General features: G+C 43.7%; 1 protein-coding gene across 5 annotated transcripts in view; it reads right to left on the bottom strand.

Annotated features, from left to right (window-relative positions):
- The window catches only part of HERC2 (HECT and RLD domain containing E3 ubiquitin protein ligase 2), a 127,475-nt gene extending 109,430 nt beyond the window's left edge, over positions 1 to 18,045 (bottom strand). For all 5 annotated transcript variants that reach the window (XM_066622097.1, XM_066622102.1, XM_066622098.1 and 2 more), the window contains exons 1-4: positions 17,965 to 18,045; positions 13,848 to 13,958; positions 8,043 to 8,157; positions 4,590 to 4,727 (exon numbers count right to left, since the gene is read on the bottom strand). In XM_066622097.1, the coding sequence (XP_066478194.1) occupies positions 4,590 to 4,727; positions 8,043 to 8,157; positions 13,848 to 13,919 (325 nt within the window). In that variant the 5' untranslated portion in view covers positions 13,920 to 13,958; positions 17,965 to 18,045. The remainder of the gene's footprint in view (positions 1 to 4,589; positions 4,728 to 8,042; positions 8,158 to 13,847; positions 13,959 to 17,964) is intronic.
- Positions 18,046 to 18,699: the final 654 nt, after the last annotated feature.

Raw genomic sequence — 18,699 nt, 5'->3', positions numbered from 1 at the left:
ACAGCTTAAGAGAAGAAGCAAACAAAAAAAGAAACATTATCCACATATTATACTGAATGAGATCATCTTCCCCAGTCCAGAATTGTTGGCACTGACTAGCAGCTATTCAGAATTTCAGGTGGGGGGGTCTTCCCATCCCAAAAGCTAACCTAGAGCTCCTAAGGATTCCACATGGAACCTACTACAAGCAAAGCATGCACTCCACCACTATACTGCAGCTGTCCCTCACTGGACCCAATTCAGGACAGAAGCTAAACAGCTATAAGTATCTTCCACATATGGAGACTGTGTAGGCTCTAACTCTGGATTTGCCAGTAATAGGAGGATTCATGTGCTTTGTGAACACAAGACTAACTTCTGAGCAGGCATGCACAGATTGTGTCAGAAAGCCCTTTTCCCTGCCTGTGGAGAAAAAGGTGCCATGCCTTTCTTGCTCTGTGAATCTAGTTGGAATTTCAGGCAAAGAGGAGGAGACAACCTCCATCTAACCTCTTCAGAACAGACAAGAGGTAAGAAGCCAGAGGATTGGGTATGTGAGCAACCAGATCAGGGCAGCATCAACCCCCTTCTTGCTGAGCCACACCTATACACACCTTACTTCCTAGAAGTAAGCTGCATTGAACACAATCTGGACTGGCCTTCTTCACAGTTTGCTTCTTTCCTCTCCCATCCATCCTTGATGCAAGAAGGGGCAGCCCTGTCCATGACTTTCCCTGACTCTGCCGTTACCTTTTGTGACTTTTGAACAGGCCCCCAAACCAACCCAGGCTGCTGCTCCACTTGAAACACACATGCACACAAACAGCCCCAAGTTCATGGAAGATGTTGAAAAGTGGATTTGCTGGAAGGAGAAACCAAACAAAAAGTGCCAGGCAAGAGTGGTAGCAAAACACACACACCCAAGTTCATGGCATTTCAGCAAGTCAATTTTCAGACCACACAAGGGAGTGGGAAGAATAGACAAGTTCAATGGCATCAGGGAGCAAGGGTTTGAGAGCTTTACCCTCAGATTTTTTTCTTGACAAACTTCATCTGGGAAGGGCAAAGGAGTGTACACAACCACACAATCAGAAAAGCAGAGCATAGCATAGATAACAAGCTACACAGCCACAGCTTCTTCAACATATGAAAGAGACTACCGTATTTTTCGCTCTATAAGACGCACTTTTTCCCCCCCAAAAAGTGGGGGAAAAAGTGTGTGCGTCTTATGGAGCGAATACTGAAAAAAAAAAAAACTCCGCCCCTGGCCCCGCCCCCTGCCCGCTCTGCTCGGCTCCGCTTCCCAGGAAAGCGTGGGTGGGGTGGCAGTCTTGCTGAGCAAGCCCGCGTGTCTACTCAGAAGTAAGTCTTAGAGTCACTGGGGCTCACTCCCAGGAAAGCGTGGGTGGGATGGCAGGCAGGGGTGCTCATTATGTCGATCCTCGAGCTACCAGTCCATCTCCAGGCGAAATGAGTCAATCGCCGGCTTCTCTCCTGTCCACGCATCCCTAGGAGAGAGCCCCTGGCAGGCTTGTGAGCCCAGGGAGCGAGCCTAGGGAGTGAGTCCAGGGAGCCCAGGGATTGAGACAGGCTCCTCCCTGGGAGAGGAGGCGCTGGCAGGCTTTTCTCCCGTCCACTCATCCCTGGGAGTGAGCCCCATTGGCTCTACTGGGGCTGACTTACCTTTCCCCTGCTTTTGCACTGGTATGTATGGAGATCTGCACCCCCCCCCCACTTCCATCTGTTGGTTCTGTGTGCAGAGGGTTTTGCAATGGTCTTGCTGTGATGCCTATACAGAGATCTTACATGCCCCACGCTTTTCCCCTGCTTTTGCACTGGTATGTATGGAGATCTGCACCCCCCCCCCCACTTCCATCTGTTGGTTCTGTGTGCAAGGGGTTCTGCACTGGTCTTGCTGTGATGCCTATACAGAGATCTTACCTGCCCCACACTTTTCCCCTGCTTTTGCACTGCTATGTATGGAGATCTGCGCCTCCCCCACTTCCATCTGTTGGTTCTGTGTGCAAAGGGTTTTGCAATGGTCTTGCTGTGATGCCTATACAGAGATCTTACCTGCCCCACACTTTTCCCCTGCTTTTGCACTGGTATGTATGGAGATCTGCACCCCCCCCCACTTCCATGTGTTGGTTCTGTGTGCAAAGGGTTTTGCAATGGTCTTGCTGTGATGCCTATACAGAGATCTTACCTGCCCCACACTTTCCCCCTGCTTTTGCACTGGTATGTATGGAGATCTGCACCCCCCCCCCACTTCCATGTGTTGGTTCTGTGTGCAAAGGGTTTTGCAATGGTCTTGCTGTGATGCCTATACAGAGATCTTACCTGCCCCACACTTTTCCCCTGCTTTTGCACTGCTATGTATGGAGATCTGCGCCTCCCCCACTTCCATCTGTTGGTTCTGTGTGCAAAGGGTTTTGCAATGGTCTTGCTGTGATGCCTATACAGAGATCTTACCTGCCCCACACTTTCCCCCTGCTTTTGCACTGGTATGTATGGAGATCTGCACCCCCCCCCCCCACTTCCATGTGTTGGTTCTGTGTGCAAAGGGTTTTGCAATGGTCTTGCTGTGATGCCTATACAGAGATCTTACCTGCCCCACACTTTTCCCCTGCTTTTGCACTGGTATGTATGGAGATCTGCACCCCCCCAACTTCCATCTGTTGGTTCTGTGTGCAAGGGGTTTTGCAATGGTCTTGCTGTGATGCCTATACAGAGATCTTACCTGCCCCACGCTTTTCCCCTGCTTTTGCACTGGCATGTATGGAGATCTGCACCCCCCCTTCCATCTGTTGGTTCTGTGTGCAAGGGGTTTTGCACTGGTCTTGCTGTGATGCCTATACAAAGATCTTACCTCCCCCACACCTTTCCCCTGTTTTTGCACTGGTCTGTATAGAGATCTGCTCCCCCCCCCCTTATATTGGAATCCAGGAAGATCTGGTGAGGAGGTAGATGTGGTGTCAGCAGTGGCCCCTTTAAGGGTAAGGCCTGGGCATCCAGCAGAGAGTTGCTGCACAGCTGCAGCCACTGGAAGGCAATAGGGCCCTCAGGGATATAAGGAGTACCAGAGGCAGAAAGGGTTTGTGGGTTTTGAAGAAGTGCAGGTTGGAGGTAGGGGAGGAGACTGACTGGGTTTATTGAATTTGGAATCTGACTGTGGATTGTGACTGGACTTGGATACCCTGATGGATTTAACTGACCTACCTGGAACCTGACCTTGGACTGTAATTTGGCTTATTGGCTCTGGACTCTGATTTGGTAACTCTGAATGATGGGACTGATTTACTTGGCATCTGTGGACTGGAACTGGACTCATTTTTGCTTGCTGCACTGGTGAATTGCACAAGGGGGACTGATCAGCCTTAAGCGGGCACAAGGCCCAGTGGATTGGAATTTGGCAGAACATCATTGTAGTAGAAAGATAATGTGATCCCCTATTTGTATGCACCTACTTTTGTGAGCTTCATAAATTCTGACTCTAGCGATGATGAGTTCTTGGTGTTTCCAGAAAACTAGAGTGCTCAAACCTTTAAGTCTCTCCATTTGTTAATGACAGTGATAATGGTTCTTAATGCCACTGTTGACTGCTGTTCACTTTACATGGTTCAAATGTTATTCTGTTATAGTTTATTAAATATTTTATTACACTATTTGGTTCAGAATATTTTTTTCCTTGTTTTTCTCCTCTAAAAACTAGGTGCGTCTTATGGTCAGGTGCGTCTTATGGAGCGAAAAATACGGTACATCCTAGTCAGTGAAACCTAACCTAGTTATTCTCAAGATTAACTATACTCCCATGATTTACAAAACTCAGGACCCCAGAGGGTCTTTTCTCCCATACCTGGATCAATTCCTTTCAACAGACAACCCATGTTTGTTAAATAAATAATTTTAAACTCCAACAGTTTCATACATATACTTGAAGGTACAATTCTAATTTATTTCTGAGTTATTTTGCATCACTATGGCAATTGAGCAGAACCTTAAAAGTTCTTAAAATCTTCAACAGTAAGATGATTACAGTTTACAACCGTATTTCAGATGATGCTGTGGCAGTCTAGACTTCGATCAGCCAATCAAAGAAGTTCACATCTCTCTTAAGTTTCTATCCTGCATTTGCAGCCTTCAAGTTTACTGTCCCCACCAAAAAAATCTAACTCTTGTTACAGACTGGAACTAAGTCTTCCCCAATCTTGTGGGCTTTTATTGTCTCAGTTAAGAGTACAAGGCTCTCATGAACCCTTCCAAAGGTGAAATGAACCCCTTCCAATACAAATCATCAGCCCCATTCTTGAGCATTTGTCCACAATCCCCATCATGTGCTCTTGATAAGCAGCAATCGCTGTTACTTATCCCTGAACCTGCACAGAGGATTTCCATGGTTGCATGTCAGTAGGGCAGGACCTCTGGACATTCTATGATTACATCATACGCAGCTCAGCGGTGAAGTGCATGGCCACACAATTTAGGGGGAGCAGTGGCAACAATACGTCCACCTAGAATATATCTCCTTAAAGTAGTTTTGCAAATTCTGGCACAGTATCAAGTCGACAGGTATTCCTGGTACCAAACTAACAAAACTGAAGAGAAATTACCTGGTTGTTTGCCCCAAACCCAGCTCTCAACAATTGATTTGGCTCTGTAAGTAGGTAACGGCGTATCTTCTTCATCTTTCCTCTCTTTGTCGTTCTGATCTTCTTTCTTTGATCCCAATTGACCTTCAATGTTTTCATCTATAGGAGAAAGACCACAAAGGCAGCTTCACCAACTTTTCTTTTTTGATGAAGCAATCCTGTTTGCATCAAAGAATTTCAGTCTCTGTAATGAAAAGGTCATTCTATGTCCTCAGATTCACTCTGGTACTATCATCAAGTGCATGAGGACAAGCACCACTAACTTAACTGTCACAGGTGTTACAGCTCCCGTTTCACTGGGTAAAACTGTGACTCCTACTTAGAAATCTATAACACTGTTAATCTGTATTATGAAAGTCAATATTATTATGTAACCCACAAACTACAAGTCATATCATTATTAACAAATTAATAAAGTTATAAAAACTCATGTCCAGTTAACTAAGTGTCAAATTTGTGTACATAAGTATAACTTACTTGTATATTTTAATACAAACTCATTAGCTATTGCTTGTTGCCCCAATTCATTTCACAAGCAATATGTTGACACTGAATTTAAGGAACTCATGAGCATTACTTCTGGAACCCATTTTAACACTCTAGTTTGCTTCCTAGAAAATTATTTTTCAAGAGACAGCAAACCCAATCCCATCTTCTCACTCTGGTCCTATGTTTTTAAGTAAAGGAACAGACCAGAGATTGGTTTCACAGAGGTGGACCACAGAGTCAGGGCTAGGACTAGCATAGTTTTGAAGTTAAGATTGTATGTACATATGGAAACAAGGATCCAAAGAACAGCAAAAGCATTCTACGAAGTCCAGAAGGTTTCAGAATTCAGGTTCCTTTATGCAACTGCAACCTCCACACTTCACTGCTTTTGAAACCCAACAAGCAAGTTAGAAGCAGTTGGTAATAGGACTGTGGGGGCAGAAGAGTCTGCGGTTCAAGAACAACAAAAGAGACAAAACATTTCACTGTATTATTATAGTCTCTTGAGCAGCTATCTGGATATCAGTTAACAAACTGTAGGTCTGCATAAGTTCAGATTGTGATGGAAGAGTACATACAATTACTTAAATATGATAGCAAATATCTGGTGCAATAGGAAAAGCCTTTTTCTACAACATCAACTCTTAAAAGAACTGCCAATTATAATGAATAGAAAAGGCAATTATCTGCATTAAAATATTTAGAAAGGACAAATCATGATATTGAAAACAAATTCAGTTGTAACCAGGGATGGACACTCTAGTCCTGACAACTTTTCTCAATTGCAAAAACACGCATTTCCACAACTTATGGGAACTCAAATCACATGTGTCATTGACTTGAACCCTACTCACAACTTGTGACAATGACTTGGAAGAGTCATGACTCAGAGATACTCAAGTAATAAAGACTTGTATTTTTTTATGCCAGTGACTCGGTTTTGTGCTGTGTGTGCTTGTTTACTTTTTTCGTCACTTCCACATCACCCCATAAGACCATATGACTGATCCAGAAGCTGGCATTCAGAAGTACAGAAGCAGCAGACACAGTGGGAAGAGGATAAGTGGTTCTAGGAGGTGGGGACTGAGAAAAGGAAGGCAGAACTAGGCTGAGGGGAGGAACCAGAAGAAGGTAGGGCAGCCTGAGGGAGGGGGCTCTTGGCCATGTCTGAACAGACAAATGGACAAATGATTGAAGGTCTGATTTTTTTTCAGGATGAGGAAAGGGAAAAAGGGGACTCCAATGGAGTGGGTTTTTACAATAGGAACTAGTGTCTGGATACAAGCCCAGGGAGGAGAGAAAAAGAGGCAGGCATACCAGGGGGGGAGGCCATTCCTCGAGACAGAAAAAGAGGAAGGAAGCCCCACTGACTACAATGGGACTTTTGAGTAGACCTGCAAAAGATTGGGTTATAAGCCTCCCAGCTGCTGTGGGTGACACTCCCTCCTGCCTGCTGCTTCTGTCTCCTCATGCGGTCCATCCCCTCTCACCATGCTGAGCTGGGACACCTCCTTATGGGTCCTTCTATGATGTGCTGCTTGGTTCTCCTTCTGAAGGCGGAATTGGGAGTCATGACATGAAGGGAGGTAGACACTGAAGTTCATAAGGAACCAATCATTTTTCTGCACTGCTACACTCACTTGAACAGCACAGCTTTTGCGAAATGCAGCACAATTTCAGTGAAATGAAAAGGGTGGTTGAAGTGAAGGACCATTGCTGATGGCAGATGGGATGGGAACATTAAGGCAGTGATAAATGAGAACTTGGACAAACACCCACCCACCAGCACCTCCGTATTTTCTGCAGAGCCGCACCTGACTCACATCTTGACTTGTTTTGGACTCAAGTTAAAATGACTCTAAGAAAGGCTCAGGATGAGTCGCAATGTCTGCCCATTATGATTTGCAAGTGAGTTTAGTTATGGGGTGCAGACTCATGACTCAACTTGCAATTCAGGCACAGTGACTCCAGTACATCCCTGGTTGTAACCGACAAAACGAAAAGTATTTGAATACCTAAACACAAGGCTAAATACTTTTCTGGGAAGAACGCAGTTATTTCTAATCTAAAACTTCAGATTCCTTCCCACCACAATGAAGGTACAAGTTACTACACATTTATTCATGTTAGACTAGCAATAGCTTAAGCGTGCATTAAGGACTCAGTAACTGATCCCCAAACTTTCAAAGTTATGAATACATTATGAATACATTACTCCTGAACTGAGCAAATTCAGAAGCAAATTCAGATTCTGAAGCATTCAGCAGAGTTGTTTAAATATTCCTGGTATAAATCTGGGAATAGGCAGTACTATGAGCAGGCTTCACTAAGGGTCCCCCACCACCACAAGCTGAACTAAAATTAGCATCATTTCTATTTTGTGCATTTGCACATCAAAATGTGCAATATGCCAACACCATTATTTTTATAGACCTCTCATATTTAACCTTACTTTTAAAAAAATGCATTTTCAATCCATTTTGCAACTCCATTACTCATTCCCAACACTAAAGTGGACAATGCCAGGTATACAAAAAATATTGGGGAAACTCTGAAAGTTTTAATGTTCTTTTACTCCAAGTACTCCAGTACAACAAATACAATTAGTTGTCTTCCAAATGAACTCTATTTAACAGAACTAATTTGCAACAAGATCAAAAGATTTATCCAACACAAAACTGTAATTAATATAAAACTGTATAGTTATCACACAGGAACATAAAGTCCTACATGCAATCCAACAGGAACAAATTACAAAATCAAAAAAATTGACAGAGCAAAGTAATAACTCCTAAATCTTGGACAATTCTTTTCATACATTACAACTTAACCCTCAAAGAAAATTAGACTTGCTTGCCTTTACTGAATTAAAGGATTCTCTCCTTCAGTTCAGATCCATCACATAAAGAGGGGAAGGAAACCCACCTTTCCGTGACGATGTTTCACCACTTTGGGAAAGTTCTGTTCCTATGTATACAATTTCACCATCTTTGACCATTTCATTCCATAAGCCGCAGAGTCCATCCCGGGTAAAAGCAAGCTTTTTGATTTAAAAAGAGAGAAAGAATTGTGATCTTTTGCTTACTAAGTACCATAAATAGCATCCTTCCATTTCATTTCAATCTACAACACACTGAAGTATTGCCTGGAATTTATTGTTTTCATTTAAAAGATTTATACTTTGCCTTCTCACACTTCCAGGTGCTCAAGGTGGCTTATGTAAATAAAAAAAGCAAAATACAATACAATAAAAGCCAGTTATACCCTAATTAAAGTGCTTCAAAGTAAAAAAGGTCTTCACACCCTGGTGGATGGCCAGCAAGGAAGGGGCAGTAGTAAATTTAGCTGCCATACAACTTAGTAGAATGGAGCTAAACTGCAGACATAGACCTGAAAGATCCAGGTTCAAGTCCCCATTCGATCATGAAGCTTCTTAGATGACCTTGGGTTAGACACTATCTCTCAGGCTCACCTACCTCACAGAGTTGTTGCGAGGAACTATGTACAACAACTTGCGCTCCATGGATGTACAGCAGTATAAAAATGTGAAAAATAAATCCCTCACCCCCCAAAAGAAGTTTCCACATAAGACTCTGAAAATGGCATAGCAGTCTTCATTCTCACCCTCCTGCAAACATGTCCACAATAATTAGCCCTTGTCGATAGTATTTTAGTCATTTGTGGCACAGGAAAAGTTCCAATTTATAAAAGCTTTTTTGCTTGATTATTTGTCTTGCTCAACAAAGGTGATTGGCCAAGATGGTATTTACAAACAGCAGCAAAGAATGGAACCAGCACTGTGGCTTTCTACAATGAAAGCAAGCTCATCAGGCATCACAGAGTAATGATTACTCAGTCTGAATCCAGGATACAAGAACAAAGGTATCCCTTATACTGAGCCAACTACAGATGTTTCTTTTTCTAGGTCTCCCTACTTTAAGGGTTGCTTCCTCTGAACTTTGTACTAACAAGTCTCCAACTCTTTACTTTTAAAAATAAGGCTATAGTAAAAATAAGTTAATTTTAGAAACAGAGCTGTCAATCTACACCACCAAGGGCATCGGTGTTCCACTAACCTCAGCAATAAGAATTTAAAAATAAATGTGTTGTGGTTGATGTAGCAGCAGCTAAGCCTACTTTTCACAAGCAGATGATGAGGTGGGATGCCTGGTGTTCAACTATACCACTTCAACCTGCATGTGGGAGCTCACAGGATGGAAAGCTCCTCTATACAAAAGAGTTATCTGCTGTACATAATAAGCATGCAAAGCTTATTATCTTAACGTTGTCCTTACAACCACCCTATAAGCCAAATATTATTATCCCCATATGCAGCATGAGGGCTAAGGGAGTGGCTTCCCTAAGGTCATTTCATCTTTAGTTCATGGCATAGGTGAGGTTCAAGCCAGAGAAGACTAAACTCACAATTAGTCATGAAGCCACACCAGTTCTACACACAAAACTACTTATAAGTAGGGTAGGAATATTTGTGTGGGGGGGGGGGGGCATGAGCATTCTGCCAACTGCACACAGATGGTGCTAAGGTAACAAAACCAACAGCAGCAGCAGCTGCCTGAAATTATACAGTGAGAACATGGGTAAGTCATTAATATGAAATCACTATACAGGTTGGGCATCCCATCCAAAGTGGTTGGGGCAGAAGCATTTTAGTTATTGAATTTTTCCATATTTCAGAAAACTTGCATATACATAATGAGATATCTTGGGGATAAGCCCCAAGTCTAAACACAAAATTCATTTATGTTTCATATACCCCTTATACAAATAGCCTGAAGGTGATATACAATTTTTTTTAAAAAAGTTTGTTCATGAAACACAGTTTGTGATTTTATTTCTTTAGGTAAACGTGGTTTTTTTTTTTAGTCATGTTGGTGCCCAAGTAGTTTCGTATTTCGGAATTCGGGATAAGGGATTCCCAACCTGTATTAAATTCCTACTTTGATTGGTTGCCGAAAATGCATTCAACATAAGATCATAATGTCCCTTTTTCAGAAGAATTTCTTGTTTCCTTTAGCTTCTCATGAGCATTCCACAGTATCATCCACAGTATCATACTTGCCTTTATTAATATTTTTTAAATTTCAGCAGAATTCTGATAAACTGCTATACAAGTATTGCTATACAAGAAGCAATACTTCAAACTCAGTAACATGTAGAAACTTTCAAAGACTTTACTTACTAAAACATTTCAGCCAAATCAAAGTAACATAGGATGGGCTCATGTGTACTTTGTGTCAACATTATGTAACTGGAATACTGAGCTGGAATTTCTACTTTTTTGCTAACAAATGTTCTCATGCAGACATATCTCAAAATGATCTCAAATTCTTCTCCTAGTGGACCGCAATGACCACATACTATATTCTCAAGAACCACTTTGCTCCCCCCCAAGCAGTGGGTCAGAGAGCCAGAAGAATATTTTGCTGCATAACCCAACCCTTCAAGTGGATAGTCTTTCTAAAAAAAGTCACTGCCATCTTGCAGTAAAGGCTTCACAATTCACACATTTGGATGCATGGTCAGTTCCATAGGTACCCCAAATAGATGTGAAATGTCAAAGTATTTAGCGCGTGCTAAGCTTTACTTTACTAGTACCTAAACTGTTAGATGGGACACATTATACTCAAAATCTGTTTTATAGCGAACTCACTCCCAAAGCAACTTTTAATTATATTATCGTTTTGCGTAAACTGTACCAGGGTCACACAGAAGTGTTCATAGCAATTTCTCGTGATCCCTGGCAGCTGCCATAATCTAGATTTCAGACTCTTCCCCACCAGAGGGAGGGAACAGAAGGAGCTGCAGATGGCTGACAGGAATGATGCCAGCCCACAAAAACAGCTCCATCAATGCATTCCAGTCCAACTGTCAAAATGTCATAAATGATGCAATGATTGCCAATCAGGGTGTTCGATATCATTCACATTAGTATCTCCACTTCAATACTTAGCAGGCTTACTCACATCTGCATCAAATGCTTCTCACAACCCAAAGGGACTAAGATTGCAATCCTATACAAACTTTCCCAGGTGAAAGCCCTATTAAACACAATACAACTTATTTTGGAGCAGACATGCATAGGATTGTGCTGCAAGAAGCACCACAACAGGCATGCAAATGCATCCATACCACATGGATGCTTCCACAAACACCATGGGGACAAAAAAGCTGTCTGCATAACTGTCCCCTTATAGAAACTGGAGCCTAAGACTGCAGGAGGGGGGGTGTGGACAGGGAAGAGAGACAATACAAACAGAACAAAAGGCACTAACAACTTCATTCCAGTTTTAAACCAAGCTAATTCCTGATCAGCAAAAACAATCCAAAGACTTCATTTTCTCTCTCATTTGTTCCTATTTCTAAGTTATTTTAGAATGTCTTTTGTTTTAAAAGGGGTTTATACAGGCTGAGTCTCCTTATTCGCAAGGGTTCCGTCGTTCCCAGAACTAATGTGGATAGCAAAAATCACATTAAAGCAGATCCATTTGAAAAACTATGTCCCTTTGCTAGTGATTTACAAACAGCCTTGATGACCTATGCAATGTAAGACAGTCATTAGGCAGACAATCCATCTCTCTCTCTCCCCCCTCTCTCTGCACTTAGAAAGACTTCACTCTGAGCCAGCGACCCCTCCCTTCACCCAGAGCAAAGTGATCATCTTTCTTTCATGTGCTCAGGGGGAAGGGAGGGGTCACTTGCCTTGGAGTGAAGCTGTTCTAAGTGCCTGGAGAGAGAATGATGGATGGATTGTTAGCCGCTGCCCTCACTCGAATTAGCGAGGCTATTGTTAAACTGTTTTCCTTTAATTTAAAGGGTCCTTCTCATTGCTTTGAGATAAAACCACAGGTCAAAAATCCGTGGATAATTGGGTTATTACCTGTAATCACTTGCATGACTGTCTCTCTACAACAGGAAGAAAAACAGTTTTTTAAACTGTGATTTTTAAAGGGATGCATTTTTCCCCTTCTTCAGGGATCAGCACATTTCTTCTCATTTGCAGTGGCCATTCATGTTGAGTCAAATCCTTGTATAAAAAAATCCATGTATAACAAGGTTGGACCTGCACATAGTACAGCTGAGAAGTACAAACAGCCTACATCTTGCTCTTTACACAATCATATTGTAATATTAGCATATTGACATCTAGAACAGTGCTTCTCAAAGCATGGTCCACACACTGGTGCCACTCCACAAACCGCTGGCTGCTGGTCTGCGGGAAATTTTGCGTTGCTTTGAGAGGTGCAAATCACCCCACTCAAAGTAAGCAATACTCCACTTCCTCTCTTGCGTCCAACACACATACCAAACTTCTGTTATGCTTTCAGTTTAACTTCACAGAAATTTCCCTCCCAGTCAACAAGAGGAAAAGAAGAGCAGTGATTGATGGTGGGAAATTACAACTGCCCTCAACGGAGCTTACAGTGCAAAATTATGCATGCTGATGCAGAAGTTTCAATTTGTCCAGCGAGACTTACTCCCAGGAAGTGTGCACAGGACTGCAACCTCACTCTCATTTTCTAATATATAGTATACTGTTCTGGTATCTTCATCATTACTCAAAGACACATACAATAGCTACAGCCAAGGTAATCTCACTACGCAACTGTTAGATTTTCATAGCATCAGCGTTTATCACTTTCTAGCTCTGGTGCTGGTTATTTAAAGTCATAAATGCTAGAATCAACCAAAAATCATCTTCTCTTTCCTCTGGAAAAAACTCTTAACACTTCACTCAATAACACCTATTAAAACCACAGTATACTAAGTCCCCAACTTAGGTACTGATTTCATTCTGGAGGTCTGCCTAGAAATCATAAGATATGTAGGTTGAAACAGCCAGCTCTTTCTAGCACCATTGCACATGCGCAAAAGTATCACAATAGACCTACTTGCACCTGGCTTACCAAAGCACCAATGCAACCATGTGTAAGTGCACTTTTTAAGCCAGTGGAAATTTAAGTTGTTCACTAGTCAGTAAAAACTGAAGTTTACAACAAAATGACCATGGATAAACTTAATATATCAGTTCAAAACATAAATAAAAACAGTGCAAACAAAAATAATAAATCTTAAACAAGGCTGTTCACATTGTGTCAATCCATGCACTTGTAATTTCACAGAAGCTGATTTCCAACAATATCAGTTTTTGCTGCATTTAAGAGGAAGACCAAAACATCCAGTAAAACTGAAAAGCATATGAACAGGCATCTATCCTGCCTTTGGTGATTTAAACAAGTTGGATGGACAAAGTTTTGGTAATTTACACAATTTTACTTACACAAACAATAGGCCACCCACAAGCCTACTATTTAGACACTTAAAATGTCTTCGAAACATTAGATGAGATTTCCTTAATCATAACCCAGAAGAATACAGTTTCCATATATAAATCAAGTCAGCAATAGGCAGAAGATACTTATAGCAATTTCCTGATAATAAACTGTCTAATTAAGAAGTAGCCATTAAAGGTTCTTAACCATAATGCTAAATGGAATCCAACACAGCTTTAAACAGAACATTAAATACTATATATCAATTTTTAAAGAGAAGGTTTTAACCTTAATTCAGCAATTGTCAGGTCAGTATGTTCATGAAGTTACTTATCAGTTTCAATCCCCTTGGTATGTTATTTCATTAGCTAAACAGACGGTATTGTATTTTAGAAGAGAGTAGCATTTTTCATCATAAAAGCCAAAGAGGAGTTCTTACCTGTAAATCTGTCTTCAGCCATTTTGAGTCAAACCTGGTCTGAGCAGCCAAACAAAAAGATTCAGAAGACATCTTCCTTTTTTAGCCAGCCTGTTCAGTTGGCTAGACAACCTGTCACAAATACATATAAGTATTACTGAAGATATAAAAATCTACCCAAATTATCTTTGCACACGCACAGAATAGTTTTTATTCTTCTCAAACAATACAATTCTACATTTTAAAAAAGTTGTTCTGAGCAGCATACAATATGCTGCAAGTCAACAGTAGAACTTCATTCTGATGCTGGCACAACTTCAAGCCAACGTACTGCAAATAATAGTACAACTTCTGCAGGCATATTTCCTAAATGGACTGGAGATGTGGACAGGATAGGGAAGACCTGACTAATACCATACGTTAAACCCTCTTTCTTTGATGGACATACCACCAACATCAGAGTAACATGCTAACAACCAAGCTGGCATAAATCTAAATGCACCCATAGAAATCAATTAAAGCAAACAAAAAGACACCCTAACCTGTTATGATAAAACATAAGATATAGACTAAATTCCACAGCCAATCACAGTACTCCCAAGCACTTTGTAATTGTCAAAACAGCCCCCAGCTTAGGCAAGGCTATTATAGGCTATACCACTCTGGCCTCAGGTTCCACACACAAAGGGAGATTTTGTCAAATGCATCTTTGCTATAAGCTGCGTAGCCTAACCACTGCTTTCGCTTGCAAAAGCTAGCAGCAGTGGATGTATGCTCTAAGTGAATGCCAAGTATACCAAACAACGCTACTGCTAGCCAAACACTAATCTGGACCCCTTCCATTTTTCAGGCTTGCCACACAGGACCAGGTAGTTATCACCCCAAAGTTCCACTGCAACTCCCCAAAGGGATAGCGCTGCTGCTGTCTATTCCTTATTACTTTTTTCTCTTCTCTTCACAAGTTCCAACAGAGAGAGGGCACCCACGCACAGTCATAAAGACCACAAGGGTAACCCACAGCATGCATGGCAGCAGTTACCCATGTGATTCTAGTTGTTATTCTGTGGGCTTGCTAATCTCCCATGTTTCACTGTAGCTTTGCAAACTCCACAGCAGGCAGTGGTATAACTGGTACAGCCAGACAGAAATGGCATCTGTTACCATACTGTCGATCATACAAACTTGCAAGGTACAAGAGCTCTGGCAGGATAAGATGCTCAGCAACTCCACTTGTGTTTCTCTTTCAAATGTTGCTCAATCTCCGATACTGTTCAATAAATGTTTTCAAAAATCATACTTGAGAAATTCCTTCTCCCCACCCTGGTAGTTTCTTACTTCAATTGGTTTCAAGATGGGACTCTGCAGGAAAGGGAAGAGAGGCTTCTCTGCTACCAAGATGCAGAATCTGCATCAACACTTACATCTTGGAATCCAGTTGGGAGAGAGGCAGGCTCAGCAGCAGGTTATTCACTGCTGCCATGATGAAAGAGGCAGTCAGTTGGGGGGGGGGGACAAATGGCAGCATAACAACTCAGTACAAGAACTATAACAGCAAGCACCAACAATGATGCAAACAGCTAATCAGGTGGGCTGATGACAAAAGAAACCTGTGTCAGAAGCAAGCCAATTTACTGAGCCATGCAGTGTTCCCTCTGTCTGGTTCATGGGCTATCACCTTCCAGGCAGATGTGCTCATTTATGGTTTCTCCAAGCCCATTTTAGTGGCAGTACAAATCTCACTCTTGAACCTGTATTCTCTCCTGCACAAGGCCTGTGTTGTGCCAGTATTCCATAGGCTGTTCCTGGTGTATATAATTGACTGGGGGAATGTTGCTGCAAGATGCTAAAGGCCCCAATAGGAACTCTTTGCAACTATCCTCCCGCAGCTAAATGGTTAGACAGGTGCCCTATAGATGAACAATGTGGGTTCAAAACCTGTCTCCATTTTTTCTTTTGTCCCCATCACATGCATTTCTGGACACTCATGCAAAAGGCATATTTGGCCTTACCTGTAATACTCTTGCTGAATGGGTTTGAAGCTAGCTTGCATGGTTTCCACCCAGGATCTCTGTACAGTGAGCTACGAGCATTCCTGTTTAGCTGGGTACAGTTGGGGCACCTCTTGCGAGCATGATCTCATTCCTTCCCTGCCAGTTATTTCTAACTGATGGATTCTCCTCATCAAACTTTGAATCTATGCCCTGGGAATAATTGTACCGTTTACATAACTGCTGTCTCCCAAGGAAATGATCTTCCTTCCCTCACTCTACTGCAGTAAAAAAAATATACATTTCCTGGCAAAGAGCGTGTAGAGAAAAACATAAGTAGACTAGAGAGCTGAGATTCCTGGATGCTTTCTACTTTTGTTTCCTTGCTGCCTATGATTCTACTGCCTGCAGTAGAAAGCTCTGGCATCCTTGCTGCAGGTGAGTTGTGTGTGTAAGTGGTGTGGCAATATCATGGATGAGTTCCCCCTTGCAGTGCACAGATTGCCTCCTTTTACATCCACTCCATGTCAAAGTATTGCCAGCATAAAATTCTGTTATTGGTACATGCCGGAGGTGTTGCCATAAGTGCTGGGAGAAATGCTGACAGGGTTACACTTCTGAAACCTTTGAAGCTTTCCTTTGCTCCTCCCCCTTTGTGCTGGATACAATACAGATTACAGTTAAATCAGTGTATCTAGGCTGATGACTTAATGCAAATATAGAACCACACTGCAAAAGCCATTCATGCTAAGAGAAGTCTCGCTGTAGCAGGCTGGAGCCAATACCCACACAACACTTGTGGACAAGAAGAACAGTGGTACTCCACCTACAAGAGCACTGTTTACATCATGCAAGCCTCCCACTACAGAACAGAAGTGGAAAACATCCCACTCCACTGCAACACACTACACTTTCAGAAACCTGTGCTCTGTCCTTCTGACTTGAAAATGGTGCATGAAATAAATAATTAATTAATGATTATGCAAGACACCAAACCTGAATAGTTCACCTGCCTCATCCTGAAAAGGCAAATAGGATAACAGAGGAGAGCCAGGCAAACGATACTAGAAAAGGAAAACGCACCACGTGTCTCCCCAACATTGCCTCTCCAGTTCCACTATCTACAGAATCCCTTCCATAACAAGCAAGCCCTGCTGTCACCCCTCCCACCCACAGAACTTTCTGCAATATGTCTCCAGTTGGAAACCACTCTGCTAGCCAGCAGCTATTGGGGGGAGGGGAGAACCAATAAGGTTGTTTTCAGAGATGCTCCAAAAGGGATGCTCTCCAAATCAGTAGGCTGCTGCGGGCTGCAACACTGTGGCCTTGCAAATTGTTGCCCAAGGTTGTTTGATAATCTCTGCCATCCCTTCCGGAGCATCCCTGAAGACAAAAGGATAAAGCCAGAACCAGAAAAAGCAGATGGGGGGGGGGCAAAGGGAGGGAGGACAGAAGGCCCTGGGCATCCAAACACCCTCCCTCCACTAGCAGGTAACCAGATGTCCTCTTTTTCCAGGACATGCTCTTTTTTTAGCCTCATGTCCTGGAAAAGAACTGAAATGTCCTCCTTTTCCCTGTGAGCCATTCTTGGAATTAATAAATTGTATGTAATAAATTGCACGTAAGAGAGCTTTAAATTTAGTGATTATATAGCGTTTAAAGGGACCACACAAAATCCACCTCCGAGTGTTTTCAGCTTTTCTTTGTCACGTCCTGTATTTTTCTGGGATGCCTACATTTTGGGGCGCCTGGTCCTCTTCTGCGGTCATGGCATCTGGTCACCCTGGCCGTGGGGCAGGGAGGGAGAGCGGAAAGCCCTGGCACACGAGCACCCCCCCCCCTTACTGGCAGGTGTCGCCCCTGGCACAGCCAGAGGCACCATCCCCTAAGTGCCATGGGGGGAGCCTTTCTGCAGCCACAGCAATGAGACCCCCCGACACACACGCAGAGGAAGAGGCTCTGCAGCACCCCCTCCAGAGCGCTCCACCCGCACCCCCCTGCTCACCCTCCCCCCACAGAGGGGCGCGCCGGCCGCCCTCCCAGCCCTTGGCGACGCAGCGAACGGCCCAGCTCGCCCCCCGCTCCGGCGCCAGGGAGGGTCCGCAGGGGCCTCCAGCCGCCCCGCCAAGCTTCGGAGCCCCCGCACTCACCCAGCCCTCCTCCCGGGGGGGGAGGCGGCAGCAGGTTCCAGCGTCCTGTCAGGCGGCCGCAGCGCGCCAGCTAATCCCCCCACCGCTGCTCTCCCCCTCCCCTCATTCCTGGCCGAACCGGATAGAGGAGCAACCGACGCTTCCTCTGCGGACCAATCACAACGCAGCCTTCGGAGCCGGTTCCAACCAATCCACGCCCAGGAGGCGGGATTTCTTTTTTCTCCCTTCTCCTCCCCGAGGAACCATAGAAAGGGAAACGGCAAGAAGGACTCTGGTTACTATAGAGATGCAGTCTCGTTGCTTTTTCCCCCCGCGGTGACAGGTTAAGGGGACGTGATAGGAGAGAGGGTGGGGCTGCGCTCCTGCGCGCGCATGCGTACACATATACACACTCCCTGCTGGTGCGGCAGTTGAGGGACGCGTGCCAGCAGGGAGTCAAGTCGGGAGCCCGTGCACGCCCACTGGGCGGGGCTTTAGTGGCTGACGCAGCTGAGTTGGAATGGGAGCCCAGGGCTACCAGGCAGGTGGATGTGGGCTCCTTGTGCAGGAGGGAGCCCAGGTCTACCCACCCAGCAAGTGGCCATGAGGGCCATATGCACAACCAGGAGCCCAAGTCTACCCTGCAGGCAGCTCTGGGCTCAGAGCCTGGGCTGGAGCCCAGGTCTACCCTCCTGTGTGACCTGGGCTCTGGAGTTAAGGCAGTGCTCACAGGGGCCCCCCAGACAGCATACCTGC

Source organism: Tiliqua scincoides, chromosome 3 (genome assembly GCF_035046505.1).
Source record: "Tiliqua scincoides isolate rTilSci1 chromosome 3, rTilSci1.hap2, whole genome shotgun sequence".
In the NCBI taxonomy this organism is placed as follows: Eukaryota; Metazoa; Chordata; class Lepidosauria; order Squamata; family Scincidae; genus Tiliqua; species Tiliqua scincoides.
Note: the sequence above shows the minus strand (reverse complement) of the source record. Positions and strands in the feature narration are given on the sequence as shown.